We start from the raw sequence: 17,371 nt of genomic DNA on the forward strand, positions 1-17,371 counted from the left end.
TAAATACTTTCCTTGTTGCATATATATATATAATATATATTATATATTAATGTTTACATGAATAAAATGTATAAATAAAATATATATAATGTTTAAATGAATAAAATGTATCACTTTAAATATGGAGTTATAAATCACAAACTGGAAGAATAATGTTATTTCTGTAAATATCATAGAATCTTATATATATATATATGTATGTATAAATATGTGTATACATATACACATACACATATATATGTGTATGTATGTATATATATATATATATATATATATATATTAGTTATTGATGGACCTTTATTTAATTAATTTATTTATTTATGTATGGTGCTGAAAGTTGAACCCAGTGCCTCACACATACTAGGCAAGCGCTCTGCCACTGAGCCACAACCCCAGCCCTCATAGATTTTTTATGATGAACATTTTCAAGTACAGATTTTAAAAACAGCTGTGGATTACTGAGTTTTGTAGAAAATTATTTTGTATCTAGTTTCCCCCAATTTTTCTCAACACACTTAATGATGGTATTAATAGCAGATGCCTTGACCATGTAGGATCATGGGTTCTACAAGATGTGGCATGAATAAGATAGGCAGAGGATGAGATGCATTTCTTAAGTGCTAGCTATAACCATTGTTTACTGCATAATGACCATCCTGTCACCACACTGCTCTTCTTCGAGGTTCATATTTAAATTTTCAGCTCATTTTTGTGTTTTATCATATATAAAATATGATCAAGTATGCTTTTTTCAAAACTTAGAGTACCAATTGCTACCTTAATTATTAATTGTAGATACAGAAGATACTTGGATTGATATGTCACAAGTCTATTGTAACATAGAAAGGTTTTATTTATACTGAAGTGTGGCTACATTAGAAGGTAGTCATATTTTACATAAGAATGTAAAATAAGTAAGACAATGTGAAAAACATCATAAACAGCAACTAAATATATAGTAGTCTTGCAAGTTCTACATGGGAAACCTTAAGCAATTTTTCATGTTCTTAGGAATATGCATTTAGATAATAATTTCAAAAAAACTATTTCTAATAATAAATATGGGGAAATTAGAAAATAATTGGCCATAGAAAGGATATGAACTCTAAGTTATGGTATTTTCAGCTTATCTATGTATGTCTAAAGTTATTTGATTGGATCATAACCTTTTGTTTTGTTTAAATAATTACGGGTAATATTTGTGGAACAATTTTATATTTCCATGTGCTGTTCTAAGTACCTTACACAGATTATCACTGCATCTAAAAGCAGTCCTCCCCAGCACTTGGTCTCCCTCAGATCTTCATGTTCTTCTTTATAGTATTTGTCAGCATCTAACACACATCTATTTGTTCACCATTTGTTCTCTCCCATTATCTGTAAAGTCCATGTGCTTTGTCTACTATTGTATCCTTAGCCTCAAACAGATCAGGCACAGAGTACTCAATAAATACTTTGTTAAATGAATTATTTTATTACATCTTCATATCCAGCCTATGAAATGGAAATTTTTATGTCCATTTTAAAGATGAGGAAAATGCTGCACAGGGTTATTAAATAATTTGTCCAAAGTCACACTGCCAGTGGTGGGACGTTTCCTTCCATTTCTTAAGGGAATTTATAATCGTGAATACCGTTCTGATAATCGTGAATACCGTTCTGCCTGAGAAGAAATATATATAGAGTTCTCCCACAATGTTTAATAGAGTGGTTTAAAAAAAAGATCTTAGGAAACACATAATTTAATATACTATAGTGAAGGTGTGTAATTACGTTGCAGACCCTGATTGGTCACCAGAAAGGCAGATACATAGGTTTGTGTAATTCTTGATAAGCATCTTTAAATTTCAGATTTTTGTTAACTGACATCACAATAATGCTTTCTCAATCTTATGAAATATTTTGTTTTTTGATGGCATTGTCTAATTCTTTGCAGGTAGAGGGTGGCCCAAATTCCCCTGAAGAAGATTTGAGTCCAGTTAGAGGAAATATCACCTTTCCCCCGGGGAGAGCAACAGTAATCTATAACTTGACAGTACTTGATGATGAGGTGGGACAATTTTAAACATTCAGAGGAGAGAAGGACTCTTGTCTGTGTAATAAGAGTGATAAGAGAGCCTATGCCAAGTGTTAATTTGTGTTCAGTATTTGAAATTATTTAGGAATACAATATAAGAATATGTCTTTTGTAAAGTTTGTGTATTGTGTTTGTGTTAGCTTTTTCATTGCTATGACAAAATACCTAAGAGAAAAATCTCAAAAGAGAAAAGATTTCTTTTGGGTCATGGTTTCAGAGGTTTCAGTCACTGTTGACTGGCTCCATTGCTCACACCTGTGGTGAGGCAGAGCATCATGGTGGAAAGGGTATGGTAGGAACAAAGCTGCTTACCTTGTGGCAGCCAGAGAGCAGAGAGAGAAGTCAGGGGTGGGGCGGGGAAGGACTGGGGACAAGATACATTCCCCAACACATGCCCCCTGAGGCCTGACTCCCTTTACATAGGTTCTACCTTCTACAGTTTCTTCCACTCCAGATAGCCCATTGAGCTGTGACTCCAAGGGATTAATCCATTGATGAGGTCAGAGCCTTCACAGTCACTTTCCAAAAGCCTCATCTCTGAACCCTGCTGCACCGGGGCCCAAGATTTTACAGGTCTAACCCATAATAGCAGCCAATCATACTTAAGTATGAACTCTTTACCAATTGCCTTACTAACTTTTACATTGCTATATGAAACAGGCTATTTACCTTTGGAAAATAGTTTAATAAATGGAGACTATTTGCTCCCTTCAGTTACAGACTTTTTAAAAATTTCTGATTGATTGTATTGAAACAGTGACTTTTTATACTTTGGTTTCTTTGCTGATGTTTTGACTATTGATGTTTTGCTACTATTAATGTTCCTTTTCCAGGTACCAGAAAATGATGAAATATTTTTTATTTACCTGACAAGTTTAGAAGGAGGAGCTGAGATTAACACATCTAGGAATTCAGTTGAGATTATCATCAAGAAAAATGATGCTCCCGTGAGATTCATTCAGAGTGTTTACTTGGTGCCTGAGGAAGACCACGTACTCATAATTCCAGTGGTTTGTGGAAAGGATAACAATGGAAATCTGATTGGATCTGATGAATATGAAGTTTCAATCAGATATACAATTAAAACTGGGAATTCAACAGCACATGCGCAGCAAAATTTAGACTTCATTGATCTTCAGCCAAACACAACTATTGTTTTCCCACCTTTAATTCATGAATTCCACTTGAAATTCCAAATAGTTGATGACACCATACCAGAGATTGCTGAATCTTTTCATATTATGTTGCTAAAGGACACCTTACAGGGAGATGCTGTGCTAGTAGGCCCTTCTATTGTTCAGGTTACCATTAAGCCAAATGACAAACCTTATGGAGTCCTCTCATTCAACAGCATCTTGTTTGAAAGGCCAGTTATAATTGATGAAGACACAGTGTCAAGGTATGATTTACTTTAAATTTATTGCTACAATTATATTAATATATTTTTATAAGATTTAATTTTTTGAGGTGTTGGATACAACATTGAATTGTTGGGTATGAGTCGTTTTCTCTGCATGGCTTCCCTGTTTCCTTTGTATTTTGAATATGATTTAACTATGCAAATGAACTCATATTATGGTCATCTCCCAGGATACCTCCACATATCTACTCCTTCATTCCTTAGGTATACAGGGTTAATTATTGTTTGTGACGGACTCTGCTTTTACCACTACAATATATAAGGGCCAACTTGATGTTGGGAGAACCTATCTAAGGGAAATTGTATGATGTGACAATATATTCCTTTTTAAAATTCTAGATTTGAAGAAATTACAGTGGTTAGGAATGGCGGGACCCACGAGAATGTTTCTGTGAACTGGGTGTTGACACGCAACAGCAGTGATCCCTCACCGGTGACAGCAGATATCAGACCAAGTTCTGGGGTTCTCCATTTTTCACAAGGGCAGATGTTGGCCTCAATTCCTTTTACCATTGTTAATGATGATCTCCCAGAAGAGGCTGAAGCTTTTCTACTTAAAATTCTGCCTCATACAGTACAAGGAGGTGCTGAAGTGAGCGAACCAGCAGAGGTAAAGCTCTTCTTATGCTTTACTCTTGCCAGTATTTCTGGGATGCAGAAGAGCCATGGAATTTGATCAGACAAATCAAATTTCTATTTAGTTCAGTGTGACAGGAAGAACTACAGATATATGATTCCCTACCTGTTTATCAACATTGTCTCTTCTGCACATGAAAAATTCACTTTTTTTTTCCAGTGCTGGAAAACTGAGGGCCTTGGGTATGTTAGGCTAGTGTTCTACCACTCAACTATTCCTCTAACCCTAGAATTTTTTAAAATTTATAATTTAGGAAAATTTTCAAATATTTTTTGGTTTACCTTTTACTCTCTGACATATAAGAATGAGTCATTTTAGACATTGTATATAAGTAAATATTAAAAATTAGAGTAGCCTAGGGCCTGGGGTTGTAGCTCAGTGGTTGAGCGCTTGCCTCACATGTGTGAGGCACTGGGTTTGATCCTCAGCCACCACATATAAATAAATAAATAAAATAAAGATATTGTGTCCATATGCAACCAAAATATAAATTAAAAAAATTAGAGTAACCTAGATTATTTAGATTTTGATCATCTCAGATGTGAGTTTTCTGTACTTTAATATTTTATTTCTTTATTTGCAGCTTTTGTTTTACATTCAGGATAGTGATGATGTTTATGGCTTAATAACATTTTTTCCTATGGAAAATCAGAAGATTGAAAGCAGTCCAGGTGAAAGACATTTATCCTTGAGTTTTACGAGATTTGGAGGAACTAAAGGAGATGTGAGGATGCTTTATTCTGCACGTTACATTCCTGCCGGAGTTGCAGACCCCCTACAAGTGAAGGACGGCATCTTAAATACATCCAGGAAAAACAGCCTCATTTTTCCAGAACATAAAACTCAAGTTACTACACAGTTACCAATAAGAAATGATGCCTTCCTTCAAAATGGGGCCCACTTCATAGTACAGGTACTTTAATGATAAAAGCAACCAATTTTGGTTAAACTGTGAGTGTACTTACCTTTGTGAGTGCAGTCAACAGTTATTTTGCTCTCAATTTATGGTTTAGATTTTACTTGTTATTTAAAGGTATTTAGGGAGACCCAGGAGAAATGGTGCCTGTTCCTTAGGTATACAGGGTTAAATAAGACAAGGGCTCTACAAAAATGAATGTTAGGCAATGTTAAATGTATACCAGATATGAAACGCAAATTTTAGACTGCACTGGATGATATAATAGAATAATTTAACAGGCTGTTGTAGCAGAGGGTAGAAGAGAGACATTAATAATTAACTTTTGAGTTGATATGGGAAAATGAAACATAAGAGTTGAGTTTTGGAATAAATATGTTTTCACAATGAATATTATAGGAGAGGCATTCCAGAGATTAAAAAAAAGCAATATAAGAAAAGTTGCTTTTAAATAACATGCATCTGATTTATTTATTATTTGTAAATAGAATCTCTGGACTTTTCATTACTTAATTAAAGGGAATAAGGGCACTGAAATATATCCTTCCATCTTTGCTCTCTTATTTATGACCTTCTATTAACCAAAACATTGTTTTTCCTCAAGTTTTAGCAGAGCTGCACTCACAGATGTTATGTTTTCCATGCATTTGATATTGGTTGGTTTTGAAAATTAGCAATAAAGTCTGCTTATCAAATTTTGATTATGTAAATAAATTTAATACAGAATCAAGTAATATGAATGGATCAATAAAATTAAAATCTTATGTCATCATATATTTTGTCACCTAAAATATATGTTAAATGAATTTATTATATTCCATTAATTTCTTTGAATCATGCTTCATTTAAATTTATTTCAAAGTTTTGCTTAGACTTTATTTTATAATTTATTATTGACTCTTCTGGGGTTTTTAATCATCCCCTTTCTATATAAGGGCCAACTTGATGTTGGGAGAGCCTATCTAATGTTTTAGAGATCTTCCAACTTTTTATCATCCATGTTGAACCTTGAGTTTAGATATTCTAACTTCTTGCTTCTTTCATATACATCTCAGGAATTTTTTATTGAACTCCTGAATTTTCTTGATTTTCTTCCTTTTTCTTCATGGATTGTATTATAGTTTCGTGGTAATACATCTCTCCTCAAATACATCAGAAAGGGTATAGGCAAGGGAAAGTTTCTCAGTTGCTGAGCAACTGAAAATGTGAAATTTCTTTACATTGATAGTTTGGCTTAGTAGACATTTCTAGAATGAAATAATGTCCTCTTCAGCACTAGGAAGGTATTGTCTTTAATTTCCAGAGTTATTGATGTGAAGGGAAGAAAACGATTTGCCTTTTAGGTAAACTTGCGTGTAGTCTCTGAGGGCATACTGTGACTTACCCTAGGTGTCCTGAATTACACAGATGTGTCTTCCACCTTGCTCAGCACTAGGTTGGGCAGCCTCTTTCATTCTGAAGACTGTGTCCTTCGTAGCTGATTCTCCACTCAGGCGTTTTGTGTTCTGTGAATTTCATGAGAATTCTTGCCAAGAGGCTTCCTGGTTGGACTGGGGTGGGGATGTATGATTGGTCAGTCTGTAGGGGAGGCTTACTTGTGATGTGCCTACCCTAATGTTTACTAGTGGTGGGAGATCTTAATCTTCATCTTTATGATTATTTTATGTCTCCTCCAAGTGGGAAAATTTTGGTATTATGCATTCTTTCATCTATGGGGAGAACCCACTCTCTGGAGGACCCTTAGATTTCTTTTGGATTGATGGGTAAATAGCACACAGCTTTTGTTATGGATATGGGGAGTCCCCCAAACACTTATTATAGGAATGTTCAGAGGTGAAATGATTAGATTATGAGAACTGTAACCTCATTAGTGGATAATCTATTTGATGGATTAATAATTTGAATGGACTCCTGAGTGGTAACTGCTGGCAATTGGGGTATGGCTGGAAGGAGTAGGTCACCATTTGGGATTACATCTTGCCTCTGGCTCCTCACTTTCTTTCTGCTTCCTAGATGCCATGTGCTGAATAGCTTTCCTCCACCATGCCCTTCTGCCTTGCTATTCTGCCTTACCTCCAGCCCAGTGCAATGAAGTTGACTATCCATGGACTGAGATCTCTGGAACCCTGAACCCAGAGGAGCAATCTTTTCCTTCTAAGTTATTCTTGTCAGTTATTTTGGTAACAGTGATGTAAAGCTTACTAAAACAGTTTTGTTCACAATTGTGTCCCTTTCTTCCTTGGCTTGTGGGATGCTCTTGTGATATGAGTGGTCAGCTGACAGGAATTTGGGTCTGTGAAGTGGAGCAGACCAGGCCTAGAACCAGATCTTGTTGAGCAAGAAGTTTAAACAACTATAATCTGCCACCAGGACACTTAGATGTGTATTTAGAAATTTAAGAGAAACAACTTTAAGTTTAGCACTATACAAAATACATGCCATAACTTGTTTGGTTTTTAAAGTTGATTCTGTTAAATTGGAATGCATACTAATTTCATGAGTTCACACTCAAGGTAGCTTGTCCAACATTTTTGAGAGTCTCTGGGGTATATCTTGAGAGTAGTTTCAAAGTTTAACAGTTATTGTCTCCTTTGTGATGTCAGAGCTCTTATTTGTCCTCTGCTCTGTATTCAGAAAATTCTCATTAGTGTTCATCTAAGATTTTTGTCCATGGTATCTCAATGTTCAGTTCTCTTTTCTATTGGACTCTGATCTCACATAGGCTACAACTCATAGGAAAACAAATTATTAAACAAATGGAGTGACACAATATTTCACACTGTTGCTTTTGTTTTCATGGAGCCCTGGGTGTCCTGGTAATTCTAGAGGAGTTGCAATCATATGAAGTAATTGATGATGTAGAAATGTTGTTCTGGAGTAATACAGAATATTTCTATTTCTATTCTAGTTTCTTTCTCATAATGCCTTGCAACCAGTTTGGATAGAAACTTCTACATCTATGCTAATGCCAGCAAGTTTTAGATAGTAAACTTAATCTTTGGAAAATATTTAATAGTTATTTCAAAGTAGCTGCAGAGTATTCCTGTATTAACAAATCTTCATTAAGAACCTTCTCAGGGTCAAACATTATCCTAGTTATTTCACTGCAGCATTCTATATAAATATGACAAAATTTATTTTTTTATTTTTATTTTTTTAGGAAGAGCCATCCTTATTGACAGCTCAGCTTTCCCTCTAGGAAAATAAAATGAGTACTGAAATTTCCTAATTTAGACAGGAAGACCAGTTTACATTCTTTGGTTAGAAATGAATTTCTCATTTTCACAATCCCGAGGAAGAAGAAGAAAAAAGATAGACCTCAAATCAAGGGACATGGAAACTCCTTACCCCTCTTGCTGAGCCCAAGAGAAAGTTGGGAGCACTTTCCAAGACAGAGTAGAGATGATTGAGGAACCCTCATGGAGAGAAATGCAGTTGGCTCTTGAAACATTGAGGCAAACCAAAGCTAAGAGCCAGAGAAGAGAAGATCCACATGGTAGAGAGTCAAAAATCTTGTTTAGGATCCAGTCATATTATCTGCATTGTACTTTCCTGCTCTTGTTGTCCAAACCATTCCCTTAACTGTCCACTGGGGAATTAATAGAGATGCGTGTCTCCATTGTTAGGGTGAAACAGTACTGAAGGAAGGAGATAGGAAACAGATATCTGGTAAAGTTGACATGTGAGCACCATGTGGGAATCAGGACCAGTTAACAGTCCCCTAGTATTCTCAGATAGGTTTGGAGCTGGGACAAAATAAAAGCCCATCTCAGGATGACAAGTCAGGTAGTTGATAATTGGATACTAAAGGGCATGAATTTATACTACAGGTGTTGCCACTCATGATGTGAACTGAGAATCAGCAGTCTTATCAATACCTAGGAGCTTTTTAGAAAGATAGATTCTCTGACCTGCAGAACTAAAATCTGCATCTTAGCAAGGTTGCCAGGAGGTTTATGTACACTCTAAAGCCTTGAATACACTGCTGGAGACCACAGACAACAGTGTACTTGAGATTTGGGACAGAGAAAGGAATGAAAAGGAAATGTACATTTTGAGGGTGTTGGTGTTATTTCATTTAACCCACAGAACTAACATAAATTACCTTCTTTTTACAGAAGAAGAAGTTTAACCTGAGCAGTTTAGTTCTATTACCTAAGATCTTGATGCAGTAAATGGCAGAGTAAGAATTTAGACTCTGGTATGTCTCCCTCCAGAGAATGCCTAGTTCCACTTCATGACTAAGTGGGTTAATCATTGTTGAGTTTTGGAAAGTTCAATGTAAAAGAGTCAGTAATGAGGGTTGAGATTGCATTCTGTCAACTAGAATACACTCCTTTTGAATGAGATGGCTTTTGGAGTGTGTGTGTTATACAGTGTGCAGATGCTTAGGAAATTATATCTGCTATGCTTAGTGACTGAACCCCAAGTCATTGCTGCAGACCTTTCCCCAGACAGAATTTATTTTTGAGGACACTTGAAAACTGAGAAAAAACTTGAAGAAGGATGTAAAATCTGATTTTTGATGATCTTGAATCAGAAAATTGTTTGCACCATTGATTCCAGACTCTCTTTTTATGTATCTCTCTATTCAGTCAAAAAACAAAGCCTTGCAGTGCAGACAGTTAATGGAACGCTTGTTTAGGGGGAAAAAGGCAACATTAGTCACTGACACAATTCCTTGAGATTAGCACGGTTGTTGGCTCTGGAAAGCCAGTTGGAGTAAGAAGGTTGTGTAGTTTGCATCGCACACAAGCAACTCCAGGGTAGAAAGCATTACACTGGGTGGAAAACTGAGGGAACTGAAGCAAGGAGAGTGAGACATGCACTCAGCCTCCTCTAATTACTCTCAGCCAAACACATTAGTCTGAGATGCAACTCTTGGCAGAAGTGGGGACACTATTGTGCTGTCCTAGTACCAAACCATCTGAAAGCAAAGAACTTTTATGAATGAATAGAGCAATTTTTGATTTAGCAGATGCTTAGGGAACCCAGACAAAAAAGGTTTATAGACTAGGAAATAAGCCATGCTGACGTACCATTTCAAAATTAGCATTTCCTTTTTTTTTATTTTTTTAAAAATAAATGACAGTGGAATTCATTACAATTTTTATTGTACTTAAACTGCACAATTTTTCATATCTCTGGTTGTATACAAAGTATGTTGACATCAATTTGTGTCTTCGTATATGTACTTTGAATAATAATGTCTATCACATTCCATCATCCTTGCCAATCCCCTGCCCCCTTTCTTTTCCCTCCACCCCTCTGCCCTATCAAGAATGTGGCATATATACACAATGCAATTTTACTCAGCAATAAAAGAGAATAAAATCATGGCATTTTCAGGTAAATGGATGGCATTGGAGAAGATAATGCTAAGTGAAGTTAGCCAATCCCCCAAAAAACAAATGCCTAATGTTTTCTCTGATATAAGGAGGCTGACTCATGGTGGGGTAGGGAGGGGAAGTATGGGAGGAATGGATGAATTTTAACATTTCCTTTTGTTCAGTTCATTTAGTAAACTTATGTTGTTATTTCTTTGTTCACCAACATCAAAGTGTTTATATATATATATATATATATATATATATATATACACACACACATATACATATCTACATATACATACACACACACACACACAATTTCTCCAGAAAGAATGTCAGTTGTGAGGTTTCAACTACATATTTACCTTTGCATTTATTTATTTTGCAAAGTAAAAGCAACATTCCAAGAATCATTTTATTTGGATTAGTCTGCCTAGTAACACTTGACAAAGTTGGTCAGTCTACCTTCATTTTCTTTTACTCAAATGAATACTTACCAAAAAAAAAAAAATGGAATTTTTCATGTCTTTCTCTATATATGATTTTAAAAGCAAATGTGAGAGATTTTAAAAAAGACATTTGCTTTGCCCTTTAAAATTATTGATCAAAAAGTATGAAAGTATGTTGGAAATCAGTACCACTCCTGTCCACTTGTGGAAATCAACTTAAATCACAAATTTCTATTGGTGGTTATCTAGTGGCATTATTTCAACATTACAAAGCCTGACAAAGGACTCTACAGAGTGGGAGATATATGATGTTTTGTTAAACTTAAAATTGCATTTTAACTTAAAATCCATATGGCTTTTGTAGTCTGTAATGGTTCTATATTCCTATGCCCCTCAAGTGAACACTGTGTGTATCCATAAGTTGTATTTTGAAAAAAACATAATGTGTAAGGTGTTGAAGTTTGTTATCTATTAGTATTCCAACAGAGCTCAGTTTGGTGGAGGGATGAATTAAATAAAAATCTACTGTGCAAGTACTGTGGTTCTGGGTCTATGTCATGTATTGAGGAAAATGCTGGGAAGCATACAGACCCTCAGAGAGTTCTACAGGTGTGTTAGGAAGTAAAAAGCCTGGAGCACAGAAAATGATGACAATAAAGAAGCAGCATGTTTGTAATTAAGTTCTAAGCTTACTGAGGGCAACAGTAGAACTTCAGGAAGATGCAGCATGAAGAGGACTGGAGAATCTAGGAAGGGGAGGAAAATTCAGATGAATTTTAAGAGTGAGTGCTTCTTAAATATGTGAGATGAGGAAGGGAGGGCATTCTAGATGAGGAGAACATGGAGAAAAGTTACTCTCCTGACATCTTCATTAATTACAGGGACATTGTATTTTATACATGCATTATATTATTTACACATAAAGACACACACACATCAAGTTACAGTTGGAGTTACAAATCATATTCTGATACTGGATTTGGTTTTCCAGAGAAGGGAAGTGGGTGACTGGAAGTGTGGGTCAGTGGAACAGAGGCAGGAGATGTGGACAGTTATCTGGCATTTGGCTTTAAAAGTCAAGGTAGTTGGATATGGATGATGATGAGGAAAAGCAGATGGGGTTGCTGGTGATGGTAGTGGTGAGGGACCATGGAACAGAGGTAGTGATTTCTATTTGGACATTCTAGAAAGTTGTGTGCATGACTGTGATACCTAGCAGCAAGTGGTTATAATGATTTGGAGTTTGAGGGAAAGGTCCAAAGATTATTCATGAGATTGCATGAAATTATAAGATAAAGGGTTTAGGAAGAACCCTGTAAGTATTAATAACAGGGGGATAGAAAAATCTCAAGCAGCCAGTGCAGGAGATTGATTGAAAAGGGATAGAAGGAAGAGAATGAAGTTCCCTGGTGTTTGGTGATCTTCACCCCTTTGTACTTTATTACCCACTACTATTAACGGTCTTTCTTAATTTTGAAAGTTTCTATCTTATATGCTCTTATTGTTTTTGTTTATTTTAGTTGGAGAGTGTGATGTTGATGAACATACAACCCCCAATCCCACCTGTAAGTCCCAGATTTGGGGAAATCAGAAATATTTCTTTACTGGTTACTCCAGCCATTGCTAATGGAGAAATTGGCTTCATTAGTAATTTTCCAATCATTTTGCATGAACCAGAAGATTCTGCTGCTGAGGTGGTAAGTGGGCTCTTTCTTATTGGTGGGGGTCTAATGTGTTTGAGGTAATTTACAGAATATTTTTTTAAAATTATTGTTAGCATATTGAGTTAATAGATCTTGAAAATGAAATAGATCTTCATTCCTTTGATAGACAACTTGACATAAGTAACTGATATTGTGTGATTTTTCATCAACTGGAATTATTTGCTCCTGGTTAGACTAGTATATTTAGATTTGATTGCTTTCAGATAGAGCCATGATATTTGATGTAATCATAGCTGAGTGTAAATCTGCTTTTTAATGGCCAAGTTGCCCTTTTCCATCTCTGAGCATGCCACTTGCTCGCCTTGGGAAAGGCTGAAGTGGCAGCCTTGGGTCCTATGTTTGATACTGGAGATGATGATGGCAAAGTTGTGAAATCTGAAACTTAGGGATTTTTAATTCTATGTGTATATGTAAATTTTCTCTCTCACACACACACACACACACACACACAAAAGCATATTCACATACAGAGCACCTCTTCACCATCCCTAGATGAATTTTTTCAAGCCTCCAGCAATCTCAGGGCAGCTCTGTCCTGTGCTGCCATTCCCAGAGCTACTATCTGTCTAAGATCCTAAACGCCCCCCCCCCCCCCACACACACACTTAAATTTGATTTTAATTGGGTTAAGGTTAAGATCAGGAATGAGGAAAGTTGTTTTTGTTATCAAAATCTCATGTCAAAATGTGGTAACATTTCCTTTGTTTATACATTAGATGCTCTAAGTGGGCAGAGAGCTTCAGTTTTCAAGATGGTTTGATTTTCCATATTTTAAAAACATACTGTTTACTTCTAAAAAGTAAAAAGCATTTAGCTTATTCTTAAAGAGTGGAATTGCTTTTGTTTGTTTATTTTATAAAGCTATAAACTTCCCATTTCAACATTTTTTCACTGAGAGAAGTCAGTTTTGGGCTCTGGGAACTGCATTCTTACCCTCTTAGGAAACAGCAGAAGTAGCAGTTTCCCTTTTGCTGTGCCCTGTATACAACCCCAGCAATACTCACTCCCTCAGGTGATACAGGAGCCAGCCCTGGTACCTTTTTTGCTTTCCTCAGAACTTAGCTGTGCTCACTAGCTTTGGGTTTTGACCATTCCTAGTCAAAATAGTAGAATGGTTAGTGGTGAAGGTATTTTTTTTTCCTCCGAAGATGAGATATATTAAAAGGCAAGAAAAAACTGTAATAGCTCTCTTAGGAGTGTAAAAAGAATAGCATAGTTACCATGGAGTATTAATTCTTTGAAAAGGCTTCATCATGATCTGTAGTGAATCTTATATGTTTAAAATGTATTGCATTTGAACAAAATAGAAATTGTTTCAGAATTATTATAATAGCATTCAATTATTTAGCTTCTACTAGTGTTCTAGATTGCTTAAATGATCTTTCATCTTTACCAAAAGCTTGCAAAATTGAGGACTCATTAGCTTCATTTAAAATGACGAAATCACCTTGCCCCAAATAACCAGGAGTCGTGATATTTTTATGGTATTTATTGTATTGGTTAGAAACATTTTATTTTGTTCCCTATTACTTTAAGATGCATTTTACACAACATAATTTCCCAGAGTTTTTTTTTTTTTGTATCAGGAATTAAATGCAGGGATGCTTAAGCACTGAGCCAATCCCCAGCCCTTTTTATATTTTATTTAGAGACAGGGTTGCTTAGGGCCTTGCTAAGTTGCTGAGGCTGGCTTTGAACTCATGATCCTCCTGCCTAAGTTTTGGGAGCCACTGGGATTACAGGTGTGTGCCACTGTGCCCAGGTAAATTTCCTTGTTTTAATCACAAAAGTTTATTTTTCAGTTTATATTTTGATATTCATAAAAGCTCGGATGAAAATTTATTCTTCAGCAAGACTGTTCTATGTTTGTCATGATTCTTCAGCTTTTAAAATATTTGTCTTTTCATTTAAATAAATACCAGGTCAGATACATTTTTGGACAGGGGCAATTTTCCAGATAAATTTGATTAGCAAAATTGAAGAAAATCCCCCCAAATTATTATCATGTTTAAAGAGAAGACTTCTTCAATTATTTTTAATGTCACTTAATACACATTCACCTAATAATACATGCATCTGCAGACTTGATTTTATTTGTGAGCATATATTGTATCGGAAATTGTTGTTTTGTTTTTTCCCTAAATAAGGTATACATTCCCTTGCATCGGGATGGAACTGATGGCCAGGCCACCATCTATTGGAGTTTGAAGCCCTCTGGCTTTAATTCAGAAGCAGTGACCGTGGATGATATAGGTCCCTTTAATGGTTCTGTTGTATTTTTATCTGGGCAAAGTGACACAACAATCAACATTACTGTCAAGTGTGATGACATACCAGAAATGAATGAAACTGTAACACTTTCTCTAGACAGGTAATAATCCATTGAGGTAATTTTTTTCTCTTCATGAAGTTAAAAAAAAAAAAATCAAGTGAATTGCATTATGTTGGCCTTTAGTCTGTTACTTTTTTATAGCTTCTGGTTAGACTATGGATATAATATATTTTAGTGAACTTTTACTCTGCTATTTGTTGTGAGGAAGAATTATGTAGAGAATGTCTGGGAAGTAGTATATGAAATTTGAAGTGAAGCCAATATATTGCTATATTTAAAAAAAGAAAAGAATAGACTACAACATCTCTAAAATGTTAGGTTAAGCAGATAACTCTGGTGGCTTCCTTCCCAACAGGGAAGAGGGGTATAGCTTTTTTGAGTGAGTAAAAGAAAACATTAATCTTCATTCTTTTTTACATGGAATTTAAAAGTTAAGACTTATTTTCTAGAGAATTAAAAATTACACAAATTTAAGAGGTAATTTTCCAGTCATTATCATAAGTTACTTAGCATTTATCAGGGGGCACTTTATATTAAGAAAATATTACAAAATCTAAGAATTTTTCTTTCAGTTATTTAGAAAATCTTTTCTAAAATTGAAAAGATACAGTGTTTAATTGATGTTAATGATTTGTAAGGATCAAAACTAAGTTTATCTTCTATAAGTCTCTTTATATCAATGAGATACAGATTATAGAAAGTTACTGTGACTTGAGGACATTGTACAATTCGTATTTAGAAACACTAAAATTCATAGGTAAATTTGAGACATTTTATATGATATTCTTCAGGAATAAAGAAGTAAAAAACTACTTCGCATAATCCTTTGATTTTTTTCTATTTTATTATCAAGACCATGTAGATTTTTCTTTGAAGATGTTTTGTCTAAACACATTTTACATACCTGATGAGTATTTTTAAAAGTTTTTTGTGAAAGAAAAACAAATCTGTTAAATGGCCACCGTTCATTTTGTTTGCTTTCAGAACCACAAAAAGTAAAACAACAAAAAAACCGAGAAAGCAAAACCCAAACACACACACACACACACACACACACACACTGTTTTAGCCAGCTTTTTCACTGCTATGACTAAAAGATCCAAACAGAACAACTTTAGAGGAGGAAAAGTTTAATAGGAGGCTCACAGTTTCTGAGGTCTCAATTCAGAGACAGCAGGCTCCATTCCTCAGGGCTCAAGGTGAAGCAGAACCTCATGTCAGAAGAGTGTAGTGGAGGAAAGTGGCTCACATGATGATCAGCAAGCAGAGAGAGAGTTCACTCTCCATATTTAAAATATATACCCCATAGCCATGCCCCCAATGAATTTCTTCCTCCAGCCACACCCTACCTGCCTCTAGTTACTACTCAGTTAATCCCATCAGGGATTAATTCATTGATTATGTTAAGGCTATAACCCAATCATGTCTCCTCCAAACCTTCTTGCATTGTTTCACATGTGAGGTTTTGGGGGACATGTCACATATAAACCATAATACACACATACACACTGAGTTTAAGTGAACACACACATATATACTGAGTCTAAATGATACAGGCTTAATATATATATATATATATATATATATATATATATATATATATATATATTTAGATTAACTCTTAAAAGGTATTTCATGATGGAAAAAAGTCAGTGAAATATGAGAAAATATAGGACTTTGTTCATGTATCTCCCTTTTTCTATAAATTAGGTTTAAGCATGTGTTAAATCTGTGGACAATGTTGAAGAAACTAATGAAAAAAGAACAGTGATTACAAACCAAAGTCATAGCAATCTAGGAAACTTTGATAGCTTGTTTGAGAATTCCTGCTCTCAATTAAGTATTTAAAGAATGATTTAAATTATAACTCTGAAAATTCATAGTGACTATTCTTTATATTCTTTCAAAATAGTAATGTTTGGTCATTTATTTAAACATTTGAAATTCATTAAATATAACTTTGAAGTTGTTTTACTTTTTTTTTTTTGCTTCTTTTTCTCCCTTCTATGGGTAAAAATAGAATACAAGGAAGTGAAAATCATAGGGTAGAAAATATTAGAAATTGTTGGTTCTTTTCAAATAGAGAAAATTAATCAAAATATATGTTAAAATGTCTTGATTCAATTAGTTACTAGTGTGTGGATAAGAATAAGCAAATTATATTTAACTGTTTAAAAATATTTAAATAAATTTGAGAATAAAATTCATGATTTCAAAGTGTTTATTTTATCAAAACCTTTTAATTTTGCATGTTTAACAAAAATGAATGAATGAATGAATGCTAGTGTGATTATAGTGAGTCATAGGATAATACTGCAACAAAAATAATAACACTTTATTATAATACAGTGTAAAATTATTCTCTTAATGTCAAATTCAAATTCTTTGTATTTCAATTAAATGTAGACTGAAGTTGCCCTGATACTAAACAATTTATGTTACTTCCAATACCAGTTAGTTAAAAATACTCTTAATTTTCTCCAAAT

At 34.7% G+C, this 17,371-nt stretch overlaps 1 protein-coding gene across 2 annotated transcripts in view; it reads left to right on the top strand.

The window, feature by feature from the left end:
* The window catches only part of Adgrv1 (adhesion G protein-coupled receptor V1), a 569,696-nt gene that overhangs the window by 46,023 nt on the left and 506,302 nt on the right, over positions 1–17,371 (top strand). For both annotated transcript variants that reach the window (XM_058574584.1, XM_046428479.2), the window contains exons 6-11: positions 1,937–2,050; positions 2,911–3,476; positions 3,837–4,107; positions 4,718–5,047; positions 12,350–12,526; positions 14,701–14,924. In XM_058574584.1, coding sequence (XP_058430567.1) covers positions 1,937–2,050; positions 2,911–3,476; positions 3,837–4,107; positions 4,718–5,047; positions 12,350–12,526; positions 14,701–14,924 — 1,682 coding nt within the window. The remainder of the gene's footprint in view (positions 1–1,936; positions 2,051–2,910; positions 3,477–3,836; positions 4,108–4,717; positions 5,048–12,349; positions 12,527–14,700; positions 14,925–17,371) is intronic.

This window comes from Marmota monax, unplaced genomic scaffold, assembly GCF_021218885.2.
Source record: "Marmota monax isolate L192 unplaced genomic scaffold, Marmota_monax_Labrador192_F-V1.1 WCK01_AAM20220418_F8-fsc00018, whole genome shotgun sequence".
NCBI classification, from domain to species: Eukaryota; Metazoa; Chordata; class Mammalia; order Rodentia; family Sciuridae; genus Marmota; species Marmota monax.